This window comes from Chiloscyllium plagiosum, unplaced genomic scaffold (assembly GCF_037043375.1).
Source record: "Chiloscyllium plagiosum isolate Xiang-an unplaced genomic scaffold, Cpla_swu_hap1 HiC_scaffold_11, whole genome shotgun sequence".
Classification (NCBI taxonomy): Eukaryota; Metazoa; Chordata; class Chondrichthyes; order Orectolobiformes; family Hemiscylliidae; genus Chiloscyllium; species Chiloscyllium plagiosum.
Window position 1 is genome coordinate 269,022 of NW_028270149.1, and position 26,477 is coordinate 295,498.

Genomic DNA, 26,477 nt, shown 5'->3' on the forward strand with positions numbered 1-26,477 from the left:
TAGAGACCGCAATTTCCCTTCCCACGTGGTTAAAGATGCCCTCCAACGCATCTCCGCCCTCAGAGCCCACCCCTCCAACCGTAACAAGGACAGAACCCCCCTGGTGCTCACCTTCCACCCTACCAACCTTTGCATAAACCAAATCATCCGACGACATTTCTGCCACCTCCAAACTGACCCCACCACCAGGGATATATTTCCCTCTCCACCCCTTTCTGCCTTCCGCAAAGAGCATTCCCTCCATGACTACCTGGTCGGGTCCACACCCCCCAACACCCTCCCATCCTGGCACCTTCCCCTGCCACCACAGGAATTGCAAAACCTGCACCCACACCTCCTCCCTCACCTCCATCCAAGGCCCCAAAGGAGCCTTCCATATCCAAAGTTTTACCTGCACATCCACCAAAATCATTTATTGTATCCGTTGCTCCCGATGCAGTCTCCTCTACATCGGGGACACTGGACGCCTCCTAGCAAAGTGCTTCAGGGAACATCTCTGGGACACCCACATCAATCAGCCACACTGCCCCGTGGCCCAACATTTCAACTCCCCCTCCCACTCTGCCGAGGACATGGAGGTTCTGGGCTTCCTTCACCGCTGTTCCCTCACCACCAGACGCCTGGAGGAAGAATGCCTCATCTTCTGCCTCGGAACACTTCAACCCCAGGGCATCAATGGGGACTTCACCAGTTTCCTCATTTCTCCTTCCCCCACCTCACCCCAGCTCCAAACTTCCAGCTCAGCACTGTCCCCATGACTTGTCCTACCTGCCTATCTTCTTTTCCATCTATCCATTCCACCCTCCTCTCTGACCTATCACCTTCATCCCCACCCCCATTGTACTCTATGCTACTGTCTCCCCACCCCCAACATCCTCTCATTTATCTCTCCACCCTGCAGGCACTCTGCCGATATTCCTGATGAAGGACTTTTGCCCGAAACGTCGATTTTCCTGCTCCTCAGATTTTGCCTGAACTGCTGTGTTTTTCCAGCACCACTCTAGTCTAGAATCTAGGATACATCTGATCAGGTCCTGGGGTCTTATCCACTTTTATGCATTTCAAGGCATCCAGCACTTTCTCGTCTGTAATATGGACATTTTTCAAGGTGTCACCATCGATTTCCCTAGAATATAAAGGAGGATAGTAAAAGCTTTTTTTAGGTATATGTAAGGCAAAAAAATGGTTAAGAATAAAATTGGGCCCTTGAAGACAGAAACAGGGGAATATATTACGGGGAACAAAGAAATGGAAGAAGAATTGAATTGGTACTTCAGATCGGTGTTCACTGGGGAAGACACAAGCAATCTCCCCGAAGTAACAGTGGCTGAAGGAACTGAACTGAAGGGAATTTATATTTGCCAGGATTTGGTGTTGGAGAGACTGTTAGGTCTGAAGGTTGATAAGTCCCCTGGGCCGGATGGTCTACATCCCAGGGTACTGAAGGAGGTGGCTCGGGAAATCGTGGATGCATTGGTGATTATTTTCCAGAGTTCGATAGATTCGGGATCAGTTCCTGCGGATTGGAGGGTGGCTAATTAGATTAGATTAGATTACTTACAGTGTGGAAACAGGCCCTTCGGCCCAACAAGTCCACACCCACCCGCCGAAGCGCAACCCACCCATACGTTTACCCCTTACCTAACACTACGGGCAATTTAGCATAGCCAATTCACCTGACCTGCACATCTTTGGACTGTGGGAGGAAACCGGAGCACCCGGAGGAAACCCACGCAGACACGGGGAGAACGTGCAAACTCCACACAGTTAGTCGTCTGAGGCGGGAATTGAACCCGGGTCTCTGGCACTGTGAGGCAGCAGTGCTAACCACTGTGCCACCGTGCCGCCCATAATGTTGTACCACTTTTTAAGAAAGGTGGGAGACAGAAAGCAGGAAAGTATAGACCAGTTAGTCTGACCTCAGTGGTGGGAAAGATGCTGGAGTCTATTATAAAGGATGAAATTACGACACATCTGGATAGTAGTAACAGGATAGGACAGAGTCAGCATGGATTTATGAAGGGGAAATCATGCTTGACTAATCTTCTGGAATTTTTTGAGGATGTAACTCTGAAGATGGATGAGGGAGATCCAGTAGATGTAGTGTACCTGTACTTTCAGAAAGCTTTTGATAAAGTCCCACATAGGAAGTTAGTGAGCAAAATTAGGGCGCGTGGTATTGGGGGCAAAGTACTAACTTGGATTGAAAGTTGGTTGGCTGACAGGAAACAAAGAGTAGTGATAAACGGCTCCATTTCGAAATGGCAGGCAGTGACCAGTGGGATACCGCAGGGATCAGTACTGGGGCGCAGCTTTTTACAATATATATTAATGATATAGAAGATGGTATTAGTAATAACATTAGCAAATCTGCTGATGATACAAAGCTGGGTGGCAGGGTGAAATGTGAGGAGGATGTTAGGAGATTACAGGGTGACCTGAACAGGTTAGGTGAGTGGTCAGATGCAGTTTAATGTGGATAAATGTATGGTTATCCACTTTGGTGGCAAGAACAGGAAGACAGATTACTACCTAAATGGAATCAATTTAGGTAAAGGGGCAGTACAAAGAGATCTGGGTGTTCTTGTACACCAGTCAATGAAGGTAAGCATGCAGGTACAGCAGGTAATGAAGGAGGCTAATAGCATGCTGGCCTTCATAAAAAGAGGGATCGAGTATAGAAGCAAGGAGGTTCTTCTGCAGCTGTACACGGCCCTGGTGAGACTACACCTGGAGTATTGTGTGCAGTTCTGGTCTCCAAAGTTGAGGAAAGACATTCTGGCTTTTGAGAGAGTGCAGCGAATGGGCTTGTGTACCCTTGAGTTTAAAGGAGAAAGTGAGGTCTGCAGATGCTGGAGATCAGAGCTGAAAATGTGTTGCTGGAAAAGCGCAGCAGGTCAGGCAGCATCCAGGGAACAGGAGAATCGACGTTTCGGGCATAAGCCCTTCCTGAAGAAGGGCTTATGCCTGAAATGTCGATTCTCCTGTTCCCTGGATGCTGCCTGACCTGCTGCGCTTTTCCAGCAACACATTTTCAGCTACCCTTGAGTTTAGAAGACTGAGGGGGAATCTGATTGAGACATATAAGATTATTAAAGGATTGGACACTCTGGAGGCAGGAAGCATGTTTCCGCTGATGGGTGAGTGCCGAACCAAAGGACACAGCTTAAAAATACGGGGTAGACCATTTAGGACAGAGATGAGGAGAAACTTCTTCACCCAGAAAGTGGTGGCTGTGTGGAATGCTCTGTCCTAGAGGGCAGTGGAGGCCCAGTCTCTGGATTCATTTAAGAAAGAGTTGGATAGAGCTCTTAAGGATAGTGGAATCAAGGGTTATGGAGATAAGGCAGGAACAGGATACGGATTAAGGATGATCAACCATGATCATATTGAATGGCGGTGCAGGCTCGAAGGGCAGAATGGCCTACTCCTGCATCTATTATCTATCATTGTCTATTCTATATCTTCCATGTCCTTTTCCACAGTAAACATGGATGCAAAATAGTCATTTAGTATCTCCTGCAGTTCCACACAAAGGCCATCTTACTGATCTCTGAGGGGCCCAATACTCTCCCTCGTTACCCTTTTGTCCTTAATGTGTTTGTAAAAACCCCTTTGGATTCTCCTTAACTCTATTTGTCAAAGCTATCTCATGTCCCATTTTTGCCCTCCTGATTTCCCTCTTAAATATACACCTACTGCCTTTGTACTCTTCTCAGGATTCACTCAATCTATGCTGTCTATACCTGACATAAGCTTCCTTCTTTTTCTTAACCAAACTCTCAATTTCTTTAGTCATCCAGCATTCCCTATACCTACCAGCCTTCCCTTTCACCCTGACAGGAATATACTTTCTCTGGACTCTTGTTATCTCATTTCTGAAGGCGTCCCATCTTCCAGCTGATTTGAAAGTTTTTACCTAATACCATCAAATTTGGCCTTCCTCCAATTTAGAACTTCAACTTTTAGTTCTGGTCTATCCTTTTCCAGAATTATGGTCTCAGGCCCCAAAGTGCTTCCCCACTGACACCTCAGTCACCTGCCTTGCCTTATTTCCCAAAAGTAGGTCAAGTTTTGCATCTTCTCTAGTAGGTACATCCACATACTGAATCAGAAAATTGTCTTGTACGCACTTAAGAAATTCCTCTCCATCTAAACCCTTAACACTAGGGCAGTCCCAGTCAATGTTTGGAAAGTTAAAATGCCCTACCATAACCACCTTATTATTCTTACAGATAACTGAGATCTCCTTACAAATTTGTTTCTCAATTTCCCTCTGACTATTAGGCGGTCTATAATATAATCACAACAAGGTGATCATCCCTGTCTTATTTCTCAGTTCCACCCCAATAACTTCCCTGGATATATTTCCAGGAATATCCTCCCTCAGTACAGCTGTAATGCTATCCCTCATCAAAAATGCCACTCCCCTCTTCTCATACCTCCCTTTCTATCCTTCCTTTGGCATTCGTATCCTGGAACATTAAGCTGCCAGTCCTGCCCATCCCTCAGCCATGTTTCTGCAATTGCTATGATATCCCAGTCCCATTTTCCTAACATGTCCTGAGTTCATTTGTCTTCCCTTTTAGGCCTCCTGCATTGAAATAAATGCAGTTTAATTTATCAGTCCTACCTTGTTATCTGCTTTGTCCCTGCCTGCCCTGACTATTTGACTCACCTTTGTTCTCAACTGTACCAGTCTCAGATTGAAATCTTTCCTCACTATCTCCCTGGGTCCCACCCCCTCACGTTAAATCCTCCCAAGCAGCTCTAGCAAATCTCCCTGCCAGTATGTTAGTTCCCTTCCAATTTAGGTGCAATCCATCCTTCTTGTACAGGTCACTTCTACTCCAAAACAGCTTCCAATGATCCAAAAATGTGAGTCCTTCTCCCATATACCAACTCCTCAGCCATGCATTCATCTGCTCTATCCTCCTATTCCTGCCCTCACTAGCTCGTAGCACTGGGAGTAATCTAGATATTACTACTCTCGAGGACCTCCTTTTTAAATTCCTGCCTAACTTCCTGTAATTTTCCTTCAGAATCTCAACCTTTTCCCTTCCTATGTCATTGGTTCCACAGTGCACAATGACCTCCTGCTGGCCCCTCTCCCCCTTGACAGCATTCTGCATCCTCTCTGAGACATGAAACTTGAAAGGGTTCAGAAAAGGACCCTTTTACAAGGATGTTGCCAGGGTTCGAGGATTTGAGCTATAGAGAGAGGTTGAATAGGCTAGGGCTGTTTTTCCTGGAGCATCAGAGGCTGAGAGGTGGGCCTTATAGGAGTTTATAAAATCATGAGGGGCATGGATAAGATAAATAGACAAAGTCTTTTCCCTGGGGTGGGGGAGTCCAGAACTAGAGGGCTTAGGTTTAGGGTGAGGAGGGAAAGATATAAAAGAGACCTGAGGGGCAACTTTTTCACACAAAGAGTTGTACATGTATGGAACAAAGTGGTGGAGGCTGGTATAACTGCAACATTTAAAAGGCATTTGGATGGGTATATGAATAAGAATAAGAAGGGTTTGGAGGGATATGGGCCAGGTGCTGGCAGGTGGGATTAGATTGGGTTGGGATTTCTGGTCGGCATGGATGGGTAGGACCAAAGGGTCTGTTTCCATGCTGTTCATCTCTTTGACACTTATTTGTAAAAGAAGCAAATGCAAGAGGCTCCAGTCTGGAATGCACTGCTTGGATGTGGCAGGAGCATGCTCCATTGAGGCTTTCAAGAGGGCATCAAATGACTATTTAAACAGAAATTGTACAAGGGTATAGGGATAAGGCTAGAGAATGGCATTTTGTCATGGTGCTCACCATTTGGAGAGCTACTGCAGTCACAGTGGGCTAAATGTCCTCCTCGAGGAGAAAGTGAGGTCTGCAGATGCTGGAGATCAGAGCTGAAAATGTGTTGCTGGAAAAGCACAGCAAGTCAGGCAGCATCCAGGGAACAGGAGAATCGACGTTTCGGCCATAAGCCCTTCTTCATACCACACATACACATACCACTGAAACTGCTATGGACATAGGCCAAAACATAAAAATACAATACACAAGAAGAAGGGCTTATGCCCGAAACATCGATTCTCCTGTTCCCTGGATGCTGCCTGACCTGCTGCGCTTTTCCAGCAACACTTTCAGCTAAATGTCCTCCTCCACAACCATAACATGACTGATTTACCCAACATTCCCAAGTCGTTTTCAAATAGAGCAGAATGACAGTACAGAAAATCTTAATGGGAATCAATCATGATCAGGCATAATCAGGAATGTGGAGCTGAGACACGAATCAGATCTGGCACGATCACATTGAATTCACAGCAAATTAGAGGGGCCAAATTGGCTACTCTTGCTTGTAATTCACATGTTCATAAAATGAGACAGACAGAGACGCAGAGACACAGACAGCCGTTACCGAAATCATTCTTTCATACAGAACACGTCATCTGAATTCAAAAACATTCCTCAGCCACTACCCAAATCATATCTGAGGCTGCCATAGTACAGACAGCAGCCGAGTTAGCCTGTGTTGACAGCAGTCGAGACGCAGTTCAATGCTCCGAACATTCTGAAATTTTTCAGTGATTCAGTCATGCATTTTTGTTATTGTTGAAAGTGCTGCGGAATTACACTGCAGAAGACGAAGACCTTGGTGGTCCCTGAAGGACTTGAGCAAAATAGCTAAGTTCTTTGTTCGTGTGGAGAATGCAGCCTATTTGGCCATTCAAACAAGAAATAAAAGCAACTGGCCTGGGAAGGGAGAGAAGAGAAAGAAAGATGAAACAGAAAAAAGAAAATAGCTTGGGCCTAATTACATTTACTAGCATTTTTTTCAGCCAGTTACAGATCAATAATTTCTTGCTTAAATGCTTTTTGGTGAATGTTAAGATGCAGTGCAGTGATTAAACATGTTTAAACTCATCTGCGAACTTTTGAAACTGACAGATTGGTCTGTGAACATTATTATCCAAACTAGTACCACTAAACCTGGTTAGATTGTTGATTAATATTATTGCAAATACTCATTATATCTGCTCAATCTGTAATGATGACAGGTTAAGCTTGGTTTTAGTTGGCTGAAATATCCAGGAATTTAAAAGAGATTCATATACACTTTGTACTATTCTAATGGCAAGAATCACATGCAGCATTCTATATCAGTGTAGCTCGTACAATCCAGCCTTCCTTACAGTACACAGATAAAATACAGGGACAGGTTAACAGTTCAAATACACACTGCTCAAGGCACACAGCTTTGCATAAAAGTTTTCTCTTATTGTGAAATGGAATGAACATTCTCTCAACTAAAACTGGCATGAAGTAACACAAAGACAAACACATACACATACCACTGAAACTGCAATGGACATAGGCCAAAACATAAAAATACAATACACATGAAGTACAAATGATACTCTCATGTACACTTGGCCCGAATCACCCCACCCCAACCTGAATTCAGTGTTCTACTGAGATCACTCTAAGAAAATCCCTCCATGCTCTCCTTCAAAATGTTCTCAGCATCAAAACTTATCAAATACGGAGTGTGTGGCCCAATAATCCACACAGCCTGTCATAGCAAAAACCAAGAGGTGTCTGTTTCCTTCAACCTACAATTAGAAACACTTGCTCAGCGTCTTTACAAAGGAATGACCACACAGCCATAACATTGAGGATACCAAACTTTAAGTTAGCGTAACATTTAGCAAGGGACTGGACTCTGAATCCACAACAGCCAAACCATCATTCAGAGGAAAGAATGACAACTTCCTTTTCTTCTTCCCTTATCCAGATAGCCAAACACCATACCTGCAAAACAATGGCCTCAAGACCCTATAACTTCTTCACTAAGGAACTGAAGTGGAGGCTATTCTCTCCATCCTCTGCCCCAAATGCCCAGACCAAACCCCTACAGCCATCTCAAACTCCTGCCCTACGATACCAGTCTCTCATCACAGGATGAGCAGTACCTCAGACAGCCACTGGATTCTCGACCCTCCTCAAGAAGTCACCCAACCCCACCAGCCCCTGAGTACCCAGAAAGCACCCCTATTCCAATTCCCATGACCCTTCCCACTCCCCTCACTGACCATTAAAGCAGTCCACAGTTACAGCCCCATTCTCGATGGTCCTCCACCCGCAGTATTTTCCACTGTTTTGGTTCAGTTCAAAAATTTCTCACGATCAAACGTACAAACTAAAACGTTTTCTCCAGTCCCCTCCCACAGCGGCCTCACTATCCCACCCCCACCCTGGGCTGTCACTTACCCTCCTTGCCTTGCTGGCGGATGTTACTATGGCCGATGCCCCTCGGGTTGGAAACTTGCAGCAGTTCTGAGCAATTTCGGTTTGGGAGCTCAGACCAAGCGGAGCCGCAGAGCAGGAGAAGGGCCAGAGCTAGGGCGCACTGGGGCAGCAGGGACATAGTGCGAACAGAGTCGGAGCCAACGAGCACAGAAGTGGCCGGAGTCCGCTGTCCGGGAGGTTGGAAGTGGGGGGGAGGGATCCGGCAGGGGGAAGCGGCCCGGGAAAAGTTCACAAAGAGCTACGGGAACTCAGCACGGCCGCCGCGCATTATTCGATCCAGAGTCCATCACCGCAAGGCCTGCACCGATAGACGGAGTGAACAGCGGCCTCCATGAACCGCCCGGAACTGCTCACACCGCTCCCGGTAAAGGGACTCCGGGGGAGAGAGTCCCGAACTTTGTAACCGCGGAGCCGACTCTCAGACTAAACTTTACCGCGCCGGTATTGGCCAATGACAAACGTCAATCATCAAGGCTACTCACCTGATTGAATAAAGGAAACGTTAAGGCGGGCCTTGGACACGAAATTAATGAATGAAATTTGGTAAGAAAGCGACTCATTCACACGCGAGGAACAAAGGAGCGGCGAAGGAGAGGGAGAGGAGCAGTACAACTCCTTTTACAGCAATCCACTTTCCATTTTGGTCCAGTCTAAAACAACGAGAATTTAAAAGATGCAGACTGGGGACATGGGTTTGATTTTATAAAAGCCGTAAGAACTACGGTTGCTGGAAATCAGAACAGAAACAAATTGCTGGAAAAACTCAGCAACTGTGGCGAGAAAGCAGAGTTAACGTTTCGGGTCCAGTGACCCTTCTGAACACGAGTTCCACCATGGCAGAAAGTGAAAGCTATCTCATGTCCACTTTTTGCCCTCCTGATTTCCGTCTCACAGATGCTGCCAGACTTGTTGAGCTTTTCCAGCAATCACTGTAAAGATCTACATTCAGATAGTTAAAGTCCTCAATTGTAAGCACTATCTAATGTTACGATCACTAACTTCTCTGATGATTTCCAAATATGTGCATGTTAGGTGGATTAGCCATACTAAATTGCCCAGTGTCCAGGGTTGTGCAGACTAGGTGAATTAGCCATGGGAAATGCAGGGTTATGGGGTTAGGCTTGGGACTTGGGTCTGGATGGGATGCTCTTTGGAGGGTTGGTGTGGACTCAAGGGGCCAAATGGCCTGCTCCTTTGATTTGGTCCTCTACATCTTCCCTAACCCTAACCCTATTCTGGCTATTGAGGGAGTTCAGTATAGGTTCACGAGGTTAATTCCTGCAATGGCAGGATTACCTTACACTGAAAGACTGAAGCAACTGGGCTTGTATACCCTTGAGTTTCGAAGACTGAGAGGGGATCTGATTGAGACGTATAAGATTATGAAAGGATTGGACACTCTGGCAGCAGGAAACATATTTCCACTGATGGATGAGTGCCGAACCAGAGGACACAGCTTAAAAATACGGGGTAGACCATTTAGGACAGAGCTCAGGAGAAACTTCTTCACCCAGAGAGTGGTGGCTGTGTGGAATGCTCTGCCCCAGAGGGCAGTGGAGGCCCAGTCTCTGGATTCATCTAAGAAAGAGTTGGATAGACCTCTCAAAGATAGTGGAATCAAGGGTTATGGAGATAAGGCAGGAACAGGATACTGATTAGGAATGATCAGCCATGATTATATTGAATGGCGGTGCAGGCTCAAAGGGCTGAATGGCCTATTCCTGCACCTATTGTCTATTATCTGGTGGTCTATAGACAACACTAAGCAATGTGATTGCACTTTTTTGTTGTTCTCTTGTTCTCGTCAAATTGATTCTGTTCTCCAGCATGGCACTGATCTTAACCCTGTCATTTTCCTATCTTTCCTTAATATCTTATATTCATGAATATTTAACAATATTAAAGCAAAATGCTGCACATTTGGGAAAATTGAAATGAACAGAATGGGGTGGTTGGAACCCAACAGGTCTAGCAGCACCTGTGGAGAGAGAAAGAGTTAATATTTTGAGTTGAGTATGAATCTTTTTTGGTTCCTATTTTGAAAACATTAACTCTGTTTCTCACTCCACGTATGCTGCCAAATGTGGTAGGTTTCTCAAACTCTTTGCTTTATGGCTCAGGTTAGGCAAGACTGGTTTTTAAACATAAAAACAATCAACTTCTGTAACTCCTCAGTCTAATTTGCTACACTTTGTGCATTCAATGTGCATTGATTTCCTGACCTCATTACAGCCTTGGTTCAAACATGGACCAAAGAACCGAATTTCAGAGATCAGGGGAGGATAACAGTCCTTGACGTCGAAGCCACATTTGACTGTATTTAGCATCAAGGAGCCCTAGCAAAACTGGAATCAATGATCTGGGACAACTTTCCACTGGTTGAAGTAATACCCGGCACAAAGGAAAATAGTTGTGGTTGTTTGAGGTCAGACATCTCAAATCCAGGGGCATCTCTGCAAGGGTTCCTCAGGATAGTGTCCTTGGCCCAACCAATTTCAACTTCAATCACCTTTGTCAATCCCTGCATCTTAAGGTCACTAATGATTGTACAATATTCAGCACAGTTCACAACTCCTCAGATTCTGAAGCAATCCATGTCCATATGCAGCAAGACCTTGATAATATCCAGACTGGGGGTGGAAAATGGCAAGTAACATTCATGCCACACAAATGCCAGGCAACAATTATCTCTAATAAAGAGACAATCAACTGGGCAGCTTGGGTAAATTGAGCTGAAGGGCCTGTTTCCATGCTGTAGACCTCTATGATTCTAATGGCATTACCACAACTGAATTCCCTGAACTAGCCATAATCAGTAATTTGGCTACGAGAGTAGATCAGAAGCTAAGAATACTGCAGTAACTCACCTCCTGACTCCTGTCCACCATCTACAAGCTCAAGTCAGAAGTATGATGGAAGACTCCATATTTGCTGGATGAGTGCAATTCTTAAAACACTCAAAAGCTTGTCACTGTCCAGAACAAAACAGCCTATTTACTTGACACCACATCTGCAAACATCCATTCTCTCCACCATCAACACTCAGTAGCAGCAGTATCTGTCAAGTTTAAAATAATGCAGAAATTCAAATATGACACTTTCCAAACCTATGAGCACTACTGAAGACAAGGGCAGATAAGGACAAGCAGATACATGGGGAATTTCCCCCTGCAATTTCGCCTTCAAGCTACTCACCATCCTGTTCCTTCAATTGTTGGGACAAAATCAGGAACAGGATACTGATTAGGAATGATCGGCCATGATTATATTGAATGGCGGTGCAGGCTCAAAGGGCTGAATGGCCTACTCCTGCACCTATTGTCTATTGTCTAAAATCCTGGAATTCCATCCCTAATGGCACATGGAGTGCAGCGGTTGAAGAAGGCAGCTACCCACAACCTTCCACAGGACAAGGAGGATTAGGTTTTAAATGCTTTTTCAGCAACGCCCATATTCCATGCATAAATAATAATAAAAGTAATGATATTAATGCAGAATAAGCAAGATTTAGTCTTCTTTACTGGCTTTCTTTCCTTGACTCAATCTACTGACTCTCCAGTCTCTATACCAGTGCTGTTTCCCAAAGAATTCTGTACATTCCTGTATTCATCTTAATATTCTCTCAAGTAAATGTCTGCTTCATACTGAGGCAGTGTTAATACACATATCGGGAACTGGTACGTGAATGAACAAGTTCACAATGCTCTCAATGTCCCACTGGTAAGATGGTATCGCAGGTAGAGAGGGTGATGAAGAAGCCATTTGGCATGCTTGTCTTCATTGGTCAGAGCATTGATTATAGGAGTTGGAGGTCATGTTGCGCTGTACAAGACAAATGGTGAGGCCACTTTTAGAATACTGCATACAATTTTGGTCGCCCTGCTACAGGAAGGATGTTGTGAAACTTGAACAAGTACAGAAAAAATTTACAAGGATGTTGCCAGGACTGGAGTGTTGAGTTATAAGAAGATGGCGGATGGGTGGGACTGCTTTCTCTGGAACGTCGGAAACGGATGGTTACCTTATAGAGGGTTATGAAATCATGAGGGACACAAATAAGGTGAATAGCTAAGGTTTTTTCCCCAGGGTAGGAGAGTCCAAAACTAGATGGCATAGGTTTAAGGTTAAAGGGATAAGATTTAAAAGGGACCCAAGGAGCAACTTTTTCACACAGAGGATAGTACATGTATAGAATGAGCTGCCAGAAGTAGCAATAGAGGTGGGTACCATTACAACATTTAAAAGACATTTGGACATGTATATGAATAGGAAATGTTTAGAGGGATGTGCCCTACTGCAGGCAAAATGGGATTAGCTCAGTTTGGGATACCTGGTCAGCATGGAGAGGTAGGGCTGAAGAGCCGGTTTCCTTGCTGCACGACTTTATGATTGCTTCAAAACTTTGCACCAGCCACCCACCCCTTAATAGCAGGCTCCTTGATGAAAGCACATGCACCCTACTGCTTCAATCACAGTCACACATGTACACGCTCCCTGCTCCTCCAATCATTGCTTCCTCTTTGCAGTTTGTTCTCAGGGCTTGTTGTGCAGTCAGTGGAAGATCCTGAGGTAGAGGCGGTGCCTTCATTCGGTCACATACCATTTGACCCAGCATTAGAAGCAGCCGAGAAGGATGGCGGAAAAAAAAGCTGAAATGAGCAAGAAACCTGAACAGGAAGATCACAGTATCTTCTGGTAACAAATCCAGGAATCTTTTATACACGGACACCAACAACTCAATTTTGCCATTGCGTGAACGCAAAATAGATGGCCCAGAAAGAGAGGTTAGCTCCCCATTTGCTGAACAGGGTCCCTGAAATGCTAATTAACAGGTAAGTGAAGAGAAAGACTATCCTTTTCCCTGCTGATGAGCAAAGGAGGCTGTAGTAGTTGTAACAAGGTCAGTCAGATTGATCTCATACAATCAGAGTTCTCTGATTGGGGCTGTTAATCTGGGCTGAAAATGTGTTGCTGGAAAAATGCAGCAGGTCAGGCAGCATCCAAGGAGCAGGAGAATCGATGTTTCGGGCATGAGTCCTGAAGAAGGGCTCATGCCCAAAACGTCGATTCTCCTGCTCCTTGGATGCTGCCTGACCTGCTCAGCTTTTCCAGCAACACATTTTCAGCTTTGATCTCCAGCATCTGCAGTCGTCACTTTCTTCTAGAAGCTGTTCATCTGGTCCAAACAGGGACAAAAACAGGAGTGTCAGACATCCTGTCCACTCTGAGAACTGGCTCTGAGGGAGCTGGATCACTGTCAAGGACTTTCCACATGTAAATAAAGGGTTGCAAAATACCGGTCTCGGTGGCAACAAGAGCAAAGTATGTTCCTCAAAATATTTGCTCACACCAGTCATCTTTGAGTTGGGACAAGTATTTCTGGCATGATACTGTTATTTGGGAAGTTTGACTCATTCAATCCTGCCAAAGACTGGGCCCAGTATGTGGAAAGAATGTGTTATTTTTTCTGGGCAAATGACATTGGGGCAGATGAAAAACAAGAGGAATTCTCCTGACAACTTGTAGACCTGCAACTTTTTCAGTTATTAGGAGCCTAACTTTTCCTGAGGCACCAGGTATTAAAACCTGTCAAGAGGGGCTACCAAGTGGTTCAGCGGTTAGCACAGTGCCAAAGACCCAGGTCTGATTCTCACCTTGAGCGACTGTATAGAGTTTGCACATTCTCCCAGTGTCTGTGTGGGTTTTATCTGGATGCTCCAGTTTCCTCTCTCAGTCCAAAGATGAGCAGGTTGTGTGGATTGGCCATGCTAAATTGCTCAGTGTCAAAGGTTGTGCAGGCTTGGTGGATTAGCCATGGGAAATGCAAGATTACAGGAATAAGATGGGTCCAGGTGGGATGCTCTGAGGAGAGTTGGTGTGGACTCAATGAGCTAAATGGCCTGCTTCCACACTGTAGTGATTCTAGTTGATGGATTTAGTAAAGGAATATTATGGCCTCAAGCCTCCACTAATTGAGTCGCTATCATTTTTACTCAGCAATTTGAGAATCAGGGTATTCGTATCGGGATTTTTGACTAGGTTAAGACAACTGCCAGAGATATGTGACTTTGGTTTAATCCTTAATGAGATGCTGTAAGACTATTTGGTGCATTTGCATGGTTACATCATTAATCCAAAGTGCCTAAAGCTGAAGCCCAACTAGATTTCAAACATACACTACAACTGGCTTTATCATTGGAAAATAGGGCAAGTGGAGCATATGAATTGCACAGTATTCCGATTAAAGTGGACACCTCGCCTGTCCAACTGAGCTTGGGTAACACCATTTCACTGAGACAATTGTACAGCCTCACTCAGGACACATTCTGAACAGAGGGAGTCCAGGTCAGCCCACAGCACAACTCCAAAACAAAGCCAAGTGTCAGCCAAACATTTAAAATTTTCTTCTGGTTTCGAGGCAGCAAGCCATTGTAATTGCTGCCAGAATGCAGACTCAAGACAACAAAAAAGTCCCATTAGATGTAAATTGTGTACGAGAACTCATAGTCCGGTATCCAGGAGAATGCACACCCTGGAAAGTTGACCCATATCTAGTTTGGAACAGTGAAATTCCTTAGCAACATCCAAATCAAAATAAACGTTGGGTTAAACAGTCACCCAGTTCTAGTGGAGGTCAATACCAGCATAGCCATGTCAATGATTGCAGAATCACCCTTTAAAACAATTCGTTCTGGACTCTGATCATTAAGTTTGTGCAAGTCCTCAGTTAAATTGAGAACCTATACAGGGGAACCTTTACAGATTAAATGTACAACTTCAGTTCTGGTCTCTTGTGAGAAGCAGCTGGTTCAGTTAGCAATGATTGAAGTAAAAGGCTCAGGCCCAAGCTTGATGGGATGAAATTAGTTAAGAGTCACCTAGATTGGCTCAGCCTGTGTCAATTAGAAAATGGCTGTTCTAATACCAAGACGTTTTTCAGTAAGTTCTAGAGACTATCAAAGGAGCCATGACCACCCTGCATATTGACCAAGAAGCAATTACACAATTCTGCAAGGCCCATCCACTGTCATTTGCCTCACGGGCAAACGCAGAAGAAATCAAAAGCTGGAAAGCGATGTAATCATCACACTAGTCCCATTTGCAGAATGGGCAGCACCAGTCGTAATGTTTCTGAAGCCCAATGGATTGATTCACTTTTATGGGAAGTTTAAACAAATGGTAAACCATTTTTCAGAACTGGATAAATACCCATACCCTTGTATAGAGGATTTATGTGCAAAACTGGTAGGCAGGGCTGTCCTTCACGAAGCTGGACATGAGCCATGACTAATTGCAACTGCAGTTAGATGGGGATTCCCAGAATTATGCTACAAGGGTTTGTACCAATATACAAAACTGCCATTTGGTGTATCGTCAACCTGTGCAATTTTAAAGTGGATGATGGAGAACATTTTATAACATCTACTCCAGGTCGCCATTTATCTAGATGACATATTAATAACAGGGAAGAACAATAAAGACTTAGAGATCTTAGACATAGTTCTTAGAAATTTCTCCCAGGCAGACATATGCCTTGTAAGGGAAATGTGTGTTCCAGGCCCCCTCAAGTGAACTATTTGGGCTACAGAGTCAACAAAACTGGTTACCATCGGAAGATAAAGTGAGGGTAATCAAACATGCCCTGGCTCCCACATCTGTACCGGAGCTTAGGTCTTTCCTTGGGGTGGTGAATTATTGCAGAAAGTTCATACATAAGCCTCCATCTGTCACCTTTGCATCAACTCCTAAAAACAATGGTCAGCATTGAAAACATAGCCAAGCCATAGCTTTCGGGGAAGTGAAGAAACAGCCATCACCCTCTACGGTGTTGGCACACTGATCCCAAGCGAGGAGAAAGTGGGGACTGCAGATGCTGGAGATCAGAGTGGAGAGTGTGGTGCTGGAAAAGTACAGCAGGTCAGGCAGCATCCGAGGAGCAGGAGAATCAACGTTTCAAGGCATAAGCCCTTCATCAAGAAAGGGCTTATTATTCCTCATGAAGGGCTTATGGCCGAAACGTCGATTCTCCTGCATCGACTTCCAATGCCTCCTCGCACAGCATTAGGGTTGTATTAGTTCATAGGTGTCCCAATGGAGGAACACTCAATAGCATAGGCATCTAGATTTTGGCAAATGCAGAGTGTAAATACACCTCCAGATAGAGAAGGAAGGTTTCATGGTCATACTTGGAGACAGAAAGTTCCACCAATACCTTTACATATGTAAATTTGTAATAATAATGGACCAAAACCCCTGCAAGGTCCATTTAAAGAGGACAAGGTAGGGCTGCCCACAGCATCAGTCTGAATTCAACAGTGGGCTCTAATATTAAGTGCTTATAATTACAAGTTGGAACACTGTTTGGGAGGCCAAGTAACAAATGGAGATGCACTTATCCACCTCCTGCTGACAGATACACCACCGCTAGTACTGCCACTGAAAGAATCCATAATAGTTTTAAATTTTCTGAACACACGACCAACCACAGCTGACAGTATCAGACTTTGGATGCAGAAAGATCTGATATTGGCAAAACTGGAACAAGCTGGTGATGGGGTGGGAAACTGAAGGGCCATCACACCCAGAATTGAAACCTTTTTGGACCCAGAGACATCAGATCACAGCAGAGTCATAGAGATGTGCAGAGATGGAAATGTGTTGCTGGAAAAGCGCAGCAGGTCAGGCAGCATCTAGGGAACAGGAGAATCGACGTTTCGGGCATTAGCCCTTCTTCATAGAGATGTGCAGCATGGAAACAGATCCTTCGGTCCAACCTGTCCATGCCAACCAGATATCCCAACCCAACCTAGTCCCACTTGCCAGCACCCGGCCCATATCCCTCCAAACCCTTCCTATTCATATACCCATCCAAATGCCTCTTAAATGTTGCAATTGTACCAGCCTCCACCACTTCCTCTGGCAGCTCATTCCATACACGTACCACCCTCTGCATGAAAAAGTTGCCCCTTGGGGCTCTTTTATATCTTTCCCCTCTCACCCTAAACCTATGCCCTCTAGTTCTGGACTCCCTGACCCCAGGGAAAAGACTTTGCCTATTTATGCTATCCATGCCCCTCAATTTTGTAAACTGCTATAAAGTCACCCCTCAGCCTCCAACGCTCCAGGGAAAGCAGCCCTAGCCTGTTCAGCCTCTCCCTGTAGCTCAAATCCTCCAACCCTGGCAACATCCTTGTAAATCTTTTCTGAACCCTTTCAAGTTTTACAACATCCTCCCGCTAGGAAGACGACCAGAATTGCACGCAATATTCCAACAGTGGCCTAACCAATGTCCTGTACAGCCGCAACATGACCTCCCAACTCCTGTACTCAATACTCTGACCAATAAAGGAAAGCATACCAAAGGATGGCATATCATTATTAAAGAGAGCAAGAATGATTATCCCAAACAAAGGTAGCCACAAGATACTGTTTGAACTCCACCAGGGTCATCCAGGGGTTTCAAAAATGAAGATGCTGGCAAGAAGTTACATCTGGTGGCCAGGACTGGATGCACACATAGCCGCATTGGTGGGGCAATGCCAAGAGTGCCAATAAAGACAAAAAGATTATCACCAGCAGATACCCCATATTTGTAGGATTGGTCAGGAACCCCAGAGTCAGATATAAGTCAACCATGCAAGTCCTTTCAGGAGCTCAATGTTCTGAGTCAGTATGGACCGCCACTCAAAGTGCATAGAGTCCATTCGTCACAGTGACAGAAAAATAGTTCACATCTTCTGCAATATACAGACTTTTGGAAGTGCTGGTCACAGATAATGAGCCATAGTTTACCAGCAAACAACTTGAGTGGCATTCGATATACAAGGAGTTTCATAAATCCATCCAATGGTCTAACAGAAACAGCAGTCCAAACTTTGAAGGTAGGCTTAAAGAAACAGCCTACAGTTACACCAGATACCAAATTGCCTCAGTTCCTATTTGATTATAGAAGCATCCCTCATGCAATAATTGTACATCCCTCTCTGGTGTAACAGCAGAACAGGGAAGGTAGTTCAACCATGGCGAACAAGAGAAATCAAGGATAGTGTTAAAGCCAAAGAGACAGCATATAATTGGCGAGAAATTGGGAGAAATTTCAAATTCAGCAGAGGAGGCCAAAAGATTTAATTCGGAAGGAGAAAATAGAATATGAAAGTAAGTTTACGGAAAACAAAAACTGACTGGGCAAAGTATTGGAGAGGCTTCTGAGAGACTGGATTTATGATTACTTGGAAAACTATAGTTTGATTAGAGAGAAGTCAGCATGGCAGGCCAAAACCTCATAAACCTTACTGAATTCTTTGAGGATGTGAAAAATACGTTGATGAAGGTGGAGCAGTGTACATGGATTTCAGCAAGGCATTTGGTATGGTGCCCCATGGTAGGCTCATTCAGAAAGGAAGGAGGTATGGGTTACAGGGAAATCTGGCTGTCTGGATACAAAATAAGTGCTGGAAATGTGTTGCTGGAAAAGCGCAGCAGGTCAGGCAGCATCCAGGGAACAGGAGAATCGACGTTTCGGGCATAAGCCCTTCTTCAGGATACAAAATAAGCTGGCCCACAGAAGACAGAGGGTGGTCATAGATGAAAAGTACTCAGCCTGGAACTCTGTGACCAGTGGTGTTCCACAGGGATTGGTTCTGGGACTTCTGCTCTTTGTGAATTTTTTAAATGACTTGGATGAGAAAGTGGAAGGGTGGGTTAGTAAGTTTGTCGATGGCACCAAGGTTGGTGGAGTTGTGAATAGTGTGAGGGCTGTTGTAGGTTGTAACTGGACATTGACGGGATGCAGAACTGGGCTGATAAGTGGCAGATTTCAAATTTCAATGCAGAATACAGGGTTAAAGGCAGGATTCTTGGTAGTGTGTGGAAGAACAGAGAGATCTGGGAGTCCAAGTCCATAGATCCCTCAAAAGATGCCAGCCAGTTTGATAGGGTTGTTAAAAAGGCATATGATGTGTTCGCTTTTATTAGCAAGGAGATTGAATTTAAGTGCCGCAAGGTTATTCTGCAGCTCTATAGAGCCCTATATAGTCCACTCTTGGAATATTGTGTTCAGTTCTGCATCACCTCAGTATAGAAAAGATGTGGAAGCTTTAGAGAGGGTACAGAGGGGATTTACCAGGATGCTGCCTAAACTGGTGGGCATGTTTTATAAAGAAAGATTGAGGGAGCTAAGGCTTTTCTCATTGGAGGGAAGAAGGATGACAGGTGACTTGATACAAGTGCACAAGATGTTATGAGGCGTAGACAGAGTGGATAGCCAGAGACGTTTTCCCAGGGCAGAAATGGCATTCACAAGAGGGCATAATTTTAAGGTGATTGGAGGAAGGTTTAGGGGAGATGTCAGAAGTAGGTTCTTTATAAGAATGTGGTAGGTGCGTGGAATGTACTACCAGCAGTGGTAGATGAGTCAGATACATTAGTGACATTTAAGAGACTCTTGGATAGGCACATGGAAGATAGTACAACGAAGGGTATGTAGGTTAGTCTGATCTTAGAGTAGAATAAAAGGCCAGCACAAGAGCAAGGGCTGAAGGGCCTGTACTATGCTATATTGTTCTAGGTTCTACGACTGCAAAAGCTTCTAGATTTACGAAGATAAGATAACTGGTGAAGACAAATATAGCTCCCTTACAGTTAGAATCAGCTGAATTCAAAATGGACAATAGAGGGATGGCAGAGCAGTTGAACAAACACTTTGATCTGTCTTCATTGAAGAGGACACAAATAACCTTCTGGAAATGTTAGGGAACGCAGAGTCAAACATGAAGGAAGAACTGAAAGGAAATCCTATTAGTCAGGAAATGGTACTGGGAAAGTTAATGGGATTAAAATCCGATAAGACCCCATGGCCTGATAATGTGCATCCCAGAGTACTAAGTAATTGGCCCTAGAAATTGTGGAAGCATTGGGTGATCATTTTCCAGTATTCTGTCGACTGTGGAAGAGTTCCAATGGCACGGTGGGTAGCTAATGTAACTCCACTTCTCAAAGGTGGGGGAAAAAAAAAGGGAATTCTAGGCTAATTAGCCTGACATTGATGATGGAGGGAAATGCTGGAGTCAATTATTATAGATGTAATAACTGAGCATTTGCAAAATGGTGACAGAATCAGTCCAAGTCAGCATGGATTCACCAAATGGGAAATCCTGCTTGACAAACCTTAGAACATCGAACAGAAAAGTACAGCACTGAATAGACCCTTCCACCCACAATGTTATGCCGAGGATTATTCCTCATCTAAAATAAAATAACCTAACCTACGCACCCCTCAATTCACTGCTGTCCATGTGCATGTCCAGCAGTTGTTTAAATGTCCCTAATGACTCTGCTTCCACCACCATCGCTGGCAATGCATTCCACGCATTCAAAACTCTCTGCATAAATAACCTACCTCTGGCATCTCCTCTATATCTTCCTCCTAATATCTTAAAATTGTGACTCCTCATGCCAGTCAATCCTTCCCTGGGGAAACGTCTCTGGCTACTGACTCTACCCATGCATCTTATTATCTTGTATATTTCGATCAGGTCATCTTTCTTCCTCCTTCTCTCCAAAGAGAAAAGTTCTGGCTTAGTCAATCTCTCTTCCGAAGACAAGCCCTCCAGTCTAGGCAGCATTCTGGTAAACCTTCTTTGCACCCTCTCCAAAACCTCCATAACTTTCGTATAATAGGACGACAAGAACTGGACACAATATTCCAAGTGTGGTCTCACCAGGATCTTGTGGGGCTGCAGCAAAACCTTGCGGTTCTTAAACTCAATCCCCGTTAATGAAAGCCAAAACACTATATGCTTTCTTAACAACCCTATCCACTTGGGTGGCAAGTTTGAGGGATCGATGCACTTGAACACCAAGATACCTCTGTTCCTCCACACTGCCAAGAATCCTGTCTTTAATTCTATATTCAGCATTCAAGTTTGACCTTCCAAAATGCATCACATCGCATTTATCCAAGTTGAACTCCATCTGCCATTTCTCAGCCCAGCTCTGCATCCTGTCTATATCGAGCTGCAGTCTGCAACAGCCCTTTATACTATCAGCAGCACCTCCAACCTTTGTGTCAGCGGCAAATTTACTAACACACCCCTCAACCTCCTCATCCAAGTAATTTATAAAAACTACAAAGAGCAGAGACCCAAGAACAGAGCCTTGCAGGACACCACTCACCATTGACCTCCAGGCAGAATACTTTCTATCGACAACCACTCTCTGCCTTCTGTCAGCCAATCAATTCTGAATCCAGATAGCCAAGTCTCTCTGAATCCCATACCTACTGACTTTATGAATGAGCCTACCAAGGAGAACCTTATCAAATGCCTTGCTGAAGTCCAAAGACACCACAGTCACTGCTCCACCTGTCTCGTCTCATCCTCAAAGAACTCACTAAGATTTGTGAGGCATGACCTGCCCCTCACAAAGCCATGCTGACTGCCTTTACTCATGCCATGCTTTTCCAAATAGTTACAAATCCTATCCCTCAGAATTCTTTCCAAAATCTTGCTGACCACAGACGTAAGACTGACTGGTCTGTAAATGCCAGGGATTTCCCTATTCTCCTTCTTGAAAAGAGGAACAACATTCGCCTCCCTCCAATCCTCCGGTACGACTCCCATGGAGAGTGAAGAAGCAAAGATCTTTGCCAGCAGCTTAGCAACCTCCTTTCTCGCTTCCCGGAGCAACCTAGGATAAATCTGGTCTGTCCCTGGGGCCTTATCAATCTTAATATTTGCCAAAATTTCCAGCACATCAAATTCATCAATTTTGATCTCTTCAAGCCTGTTTCCCAGCTCCTCAAAGTTCTCATTCACAACAAGGTCCCTTTCCTTAGTGAAAACTGAAGCAAAAAACTCATTTAGGGCTTCCCCTATCTGCTCAAACTTTACGCACAAGTTTCCTGCGCTATCCCTGACTGGCCCCACCTTCTCCCTGATCATTCTCTTATTCCTCACATATGAGTAACATGCCTTTGGGTTCTCCCTAATCCTTCCTGCCAAGCCTTTTTCATGCCCCCTCATGGCTCTCCTCAGTCCATTTCTGAGCTCCTTTCTCGTAAGGCTGTAATCCTCTAAAGCTGTGCTAGATCCTTGCTTCCTCCACCTTTTGTAAGCTGCCTTCTTCCTTTTGAAGAGAAGCTCCTCTGTTCCGGACATCCAAGGCTCCTTAATCTTACACCTTCTTGCCTGTCTCAGATTTGTGCATCACTTACAACAACAGCTCCTTAAACACAGTCTCCACATGTCCGTTGTGCCCTTTCTGTGGAACAATTGCTCCCAATCTCTACTTATCAAATCCTGTCTGATAGCGTCATAATTCCCTTTTCCCCAATTAAATATCTTCCCAGGGTAAACTGCTCCTTTCCCTCTCCAAGACAATGGTAAATGTGAGGCAGTTGTGGTCACTGTCACCAAAGTGCTCTCCCACCAAGAGATCTGACACCTGTCCTGGCTCATTGCTAAGTACCATATTCAAAATGGCCTTTCCCCTTGTCGGTCTGTCTACATATGGAGTAAGGAAACCCTCCTGAACACACCTGACAAAAAAGGCTCCATCCAGTCAATATTGGGAAAGTTGAAGTCAGCCATAACAACCCTGCTACATCTGCATTTTTCAAAAATCTGCCAGCCTATGAGTTCTTCAATCTCCCTAATGCCATTAGGGGGACTGTAGAAAACCTTGCTGTTCCTAACTTCCACCCATACTGCCTCAGTAGACAAACCTTCCTCAACAACCTTTGTTTCTGTAGCTGTGAGGCACTCTCTGATTAGCAATGCTACACCTGCGCCTCCTTTTCCACCCTCCCGGTTCTTTTTAAACGTTCTAAACCCTGGAACTTCTAGCAACCACTCCTGCCCCTGTGAAACCCACGTCTCCATTTTGTCTACTGGAGTAGTGCCAGAAGACTGGAGGATAGCAAATGTGGTTCCCTTGTTCAAAAAGGGGAGTAGGGATAACCCTAGTAACTATAGGTCGGTGAGTCTCACTTCTGTTGTGGGCAAAGTCTTAGAGAGAATTGTAAGGGATAGGATTTATGCACATCTGGATAGGAATAATGTGATCAAGGATAGTCAGCATGGTTTTGTGAAGGGCAGGTCGTGCCTCACAAACCTTATTGAATTCTTTGAAAAGGTGACGAAGGAGGTTGATGAGGGGAAAGCGGTAGATGTGGTATATATGGATTTTAGTAAGGCGTTTGATAAGGTTCCCCATGGTAGGCTACTGCAGAAAATACGGAGATATGGCATTGAGGGTGAGTTGGAGGTTTGGATTAGGAATTGGCTGGATGGAAGAAGACAGAGGGTAGTAGTTGATGGCAGAGTTTCTTCATGGAGTGCCGTCACTAGCGGTGTTCCGCAAGGATCTGTTTTGGGACCATTGCTGTTTGTCATTTTTATAAATGACCTGGAAGAGGGGTTAGAAGGTTGGGTGAGCAAGTTTGCGGATGATACGAAAGTCGGAGGAGTTGTTGACAGTGAGGAAGGATGTGGCAGGTTACAGCAGGATATAGAGAAGCTGCAGAGCTGGGCAGAAAGGTGGCAAATGGAATTCAATGTAGCTAAGTGTGAGGTGATTCACTTTGGGAAGAATAACAAAAAGATGGGGTACTGGGCTAATGGTCGGATACTTGGTAGTGTGGATGAGCAGAGGGATCTTGGTGTCCATGTACACAGATCTCTGAAAGTTGCCACCCAGGTAAATAGTGCGGTGAGGAAGGCATATGGCGTACTGGCTTTTATTGGTAGAGGAATTGAGTTCCGGAGTCCTGAGGTCATGATGCAGTTGTATAAGACTCTGATGCGGCCGCATCTGGAATATTGTGTGCAGTTTTGGTCGCCATACTATAGGAAGGATGTGGAGGCACTGGAACGGGTGCAGAGGAGGTTTACCAGGATGTTGTCTGGTATGGAAGGAAGATCGTATGAGGAAAGACTGAGACACTTGGGGCTGTTTTCATTAGAGAAAAGAAGGTTTAGGGGTGACTTGATTGAGGTGTACAAGATGATTAGGGGGTTAGATAGGGTTGACAGTGTGAACCTTTTCCCGCGTATGGAGTCGGGTATTACAAGGGGGCATAGCTTTAAATTAAGGGGGGGGTAGATATAGGACTAAAGTTAGGGGTAGGTTCTTCACTCAGCGAGTCGTAAGTTCATGGAATGCCCTGCCAGTAGCAGTGGTGGACTCTCCCTCTTTATGGGCATTTAAGCGGGCATTGGATAGGTATATGGAGGATAGTGGGTTAGTATAGGTTAGGTGGGCTTGGATCGGCGCAACATCGAGGGCCAAAGGGCCTGTACTGCGCTGTATTCTTCTATGTTCTATCATAGTTCCCAAGTACTGATCCATGCTCTAAGTTCATCACTCTTATTTCTGACAGTCCTTGCATTAAAGCAGACACACTTTAACCGATCCCTTTGTTCCATCAGGTGGAAAATCTTCCCAATAGATTCACTACATCCTGTCACTACCCCCCCTCTCAGATATGTAGTTCTGGTTCCCACCCCCTCGCCAAACTAGATTAAACCCTCCCGAACTACACGAACAAATCTCGCACCCAAGACATCTGTGCCCCTCCAGTTCAGGTGCAACTCGTCCTCCATGCACAGGTCCCACCTTCCCCAGAAGGCATCCTAATTGTCTAAGTATCTGAATCCCTCACTCCTGCACCAGCCTCGCAGTCACGTGTTAAGCTGCATTCGCTGACTGTTCCTAATCTCATATCTCATGGCAGCAGTAGCAAACCTGAGATCACTACTCTACTCGTCCTGCTCTTCAGTTTCCAACCTAGCTCTCTGCAGTCACTTTTCAGATCCTCAATCCCTTTCCTGGCTATATCATTGGTCCCAATATGGACTACAATTTCTGGCTGTTCGCTCTCCCTCTTCAGAATCCTGTAAACCCGATCAGCGACATTCCAGACCCTGGCACCGGGGAGGCAACATACCTTCCGGGAGTGCTGTTTCGGACCACAAAATCTCCTGTCAATCCATCTAACGATTGAGTCCCCTACTACTAGTGCTTTTCTATTCTCCCCCCTTCTCTTCTGAGCTACAGTGCCAAGCTCAGTGCCAGAGACCTGACAACCATAGGTTCATAATACATTAAGCTTCAATCTGCAATTTGAGAGGGAGAGGATACAGTCGGAAGTGACAGTACTTCTGTTGAATAAAGGAAACTATGGAGCTATGAGGGAGGAGCTGGCCAAAGTTCAATGGTGCAATACCTTAGCAGGGATGACCATGGACGAACAATGGTGGATATTTCTGTGTATAATGCAGAAGTTGCAGGATCAGTTCATTCCTAAAAGGAAGAAAGATCCCAGGAGGAGGCATGGGCAGCCGTGGCTGACGAGGGAAGTTAAGAAACATATAAAGTTAAAAGAGAAAAAGTATAACATAGCAAAGATAAGTGGGAAAACTGAGGACTGGGAAGCTTTTAAAGAGCAACAGAGGATTACTAAGAAGGAAATACACAGAGGAAAAATGAGGTACGAAGGTAAACTGGCCAATAATATAAAGGAGGATAGTAAAAGCTTTTTTAGATATGTGCAAGGCAAAAAAATGGTTAGGACTAAAATTGGGCCCTTGAAGACAGAAACAGGGGAATATATTACGGGGAACAAAGAAATGGCAAAAGAATTAAATGGGTACTTCAGATCAGTGTTCACTGGGGAAGACACAAACAATCTCCCGGAGGTAACAGTGGCTGAAGGACCTGAACTTAAGGGAATTTATATTTGCCAGGATTTGGTGTTGGAGACACTGTTAGGTCTGAAGGTTGATAAGTTCCCGGGGCCTGATAGTCTACATCCCAGGTTACTGAAGGAGGTAGCTCGGGAAATCGTGGATGCGTTGGTGATTATTTTCCAGAGTTCGATAGATTCGGGGTCGGTTCCTGAGGATTGGAGGGTGGCTAATGTTGTACCACTTTTTAAGAAAGGTGGGAGACAGAAAGCAGGAAAGTATAGACCAGTTAATCTGACCTCAGTGGTGGGAAAGATGCTGGAGTCTATTATAAAGGATGAAATTCCGGCACATCTGAATAGTAGTAACAGGATAGGACAGAGTCAGCATGGATTTATGAAGGGGAAATCATGCTTGACTAATCTTCTGGAATTTTTTGAGGATGTAACTCTGAAGATGGACGAGGGAGATCCAGTGGATGTAATGTAC

General features: G+C 44.8%; 1 protein-coding gene across 1 annotated transcript in view; it reads right to left on the reverse strand.

Annotated features, from left to right (window-relative positions):
• The window catches only part of LOC122561984 (glypican-6-like), a 236,646-nt gene extending 227,947 nt beyond the window's left edge, over nucleotides 1-8,699 (reverse strand). Inside the window, exon 1 of the mRNA XM_087991818.1 lies at nucleotides 8,266-8,699. Within this exon, the coding sequence (XP_087847944.1) occupies nucleotides 8,266-8,422 (157 nt within the window). The 5' untranslated portion in view covers nucleotides 8,423-8,699. The remainder of the gene's footprint in view (nucleotides 1-8,265) is intronic.
• Nucleotides 8,700-26,477: the final 17,778 nt, after the last annotated feature.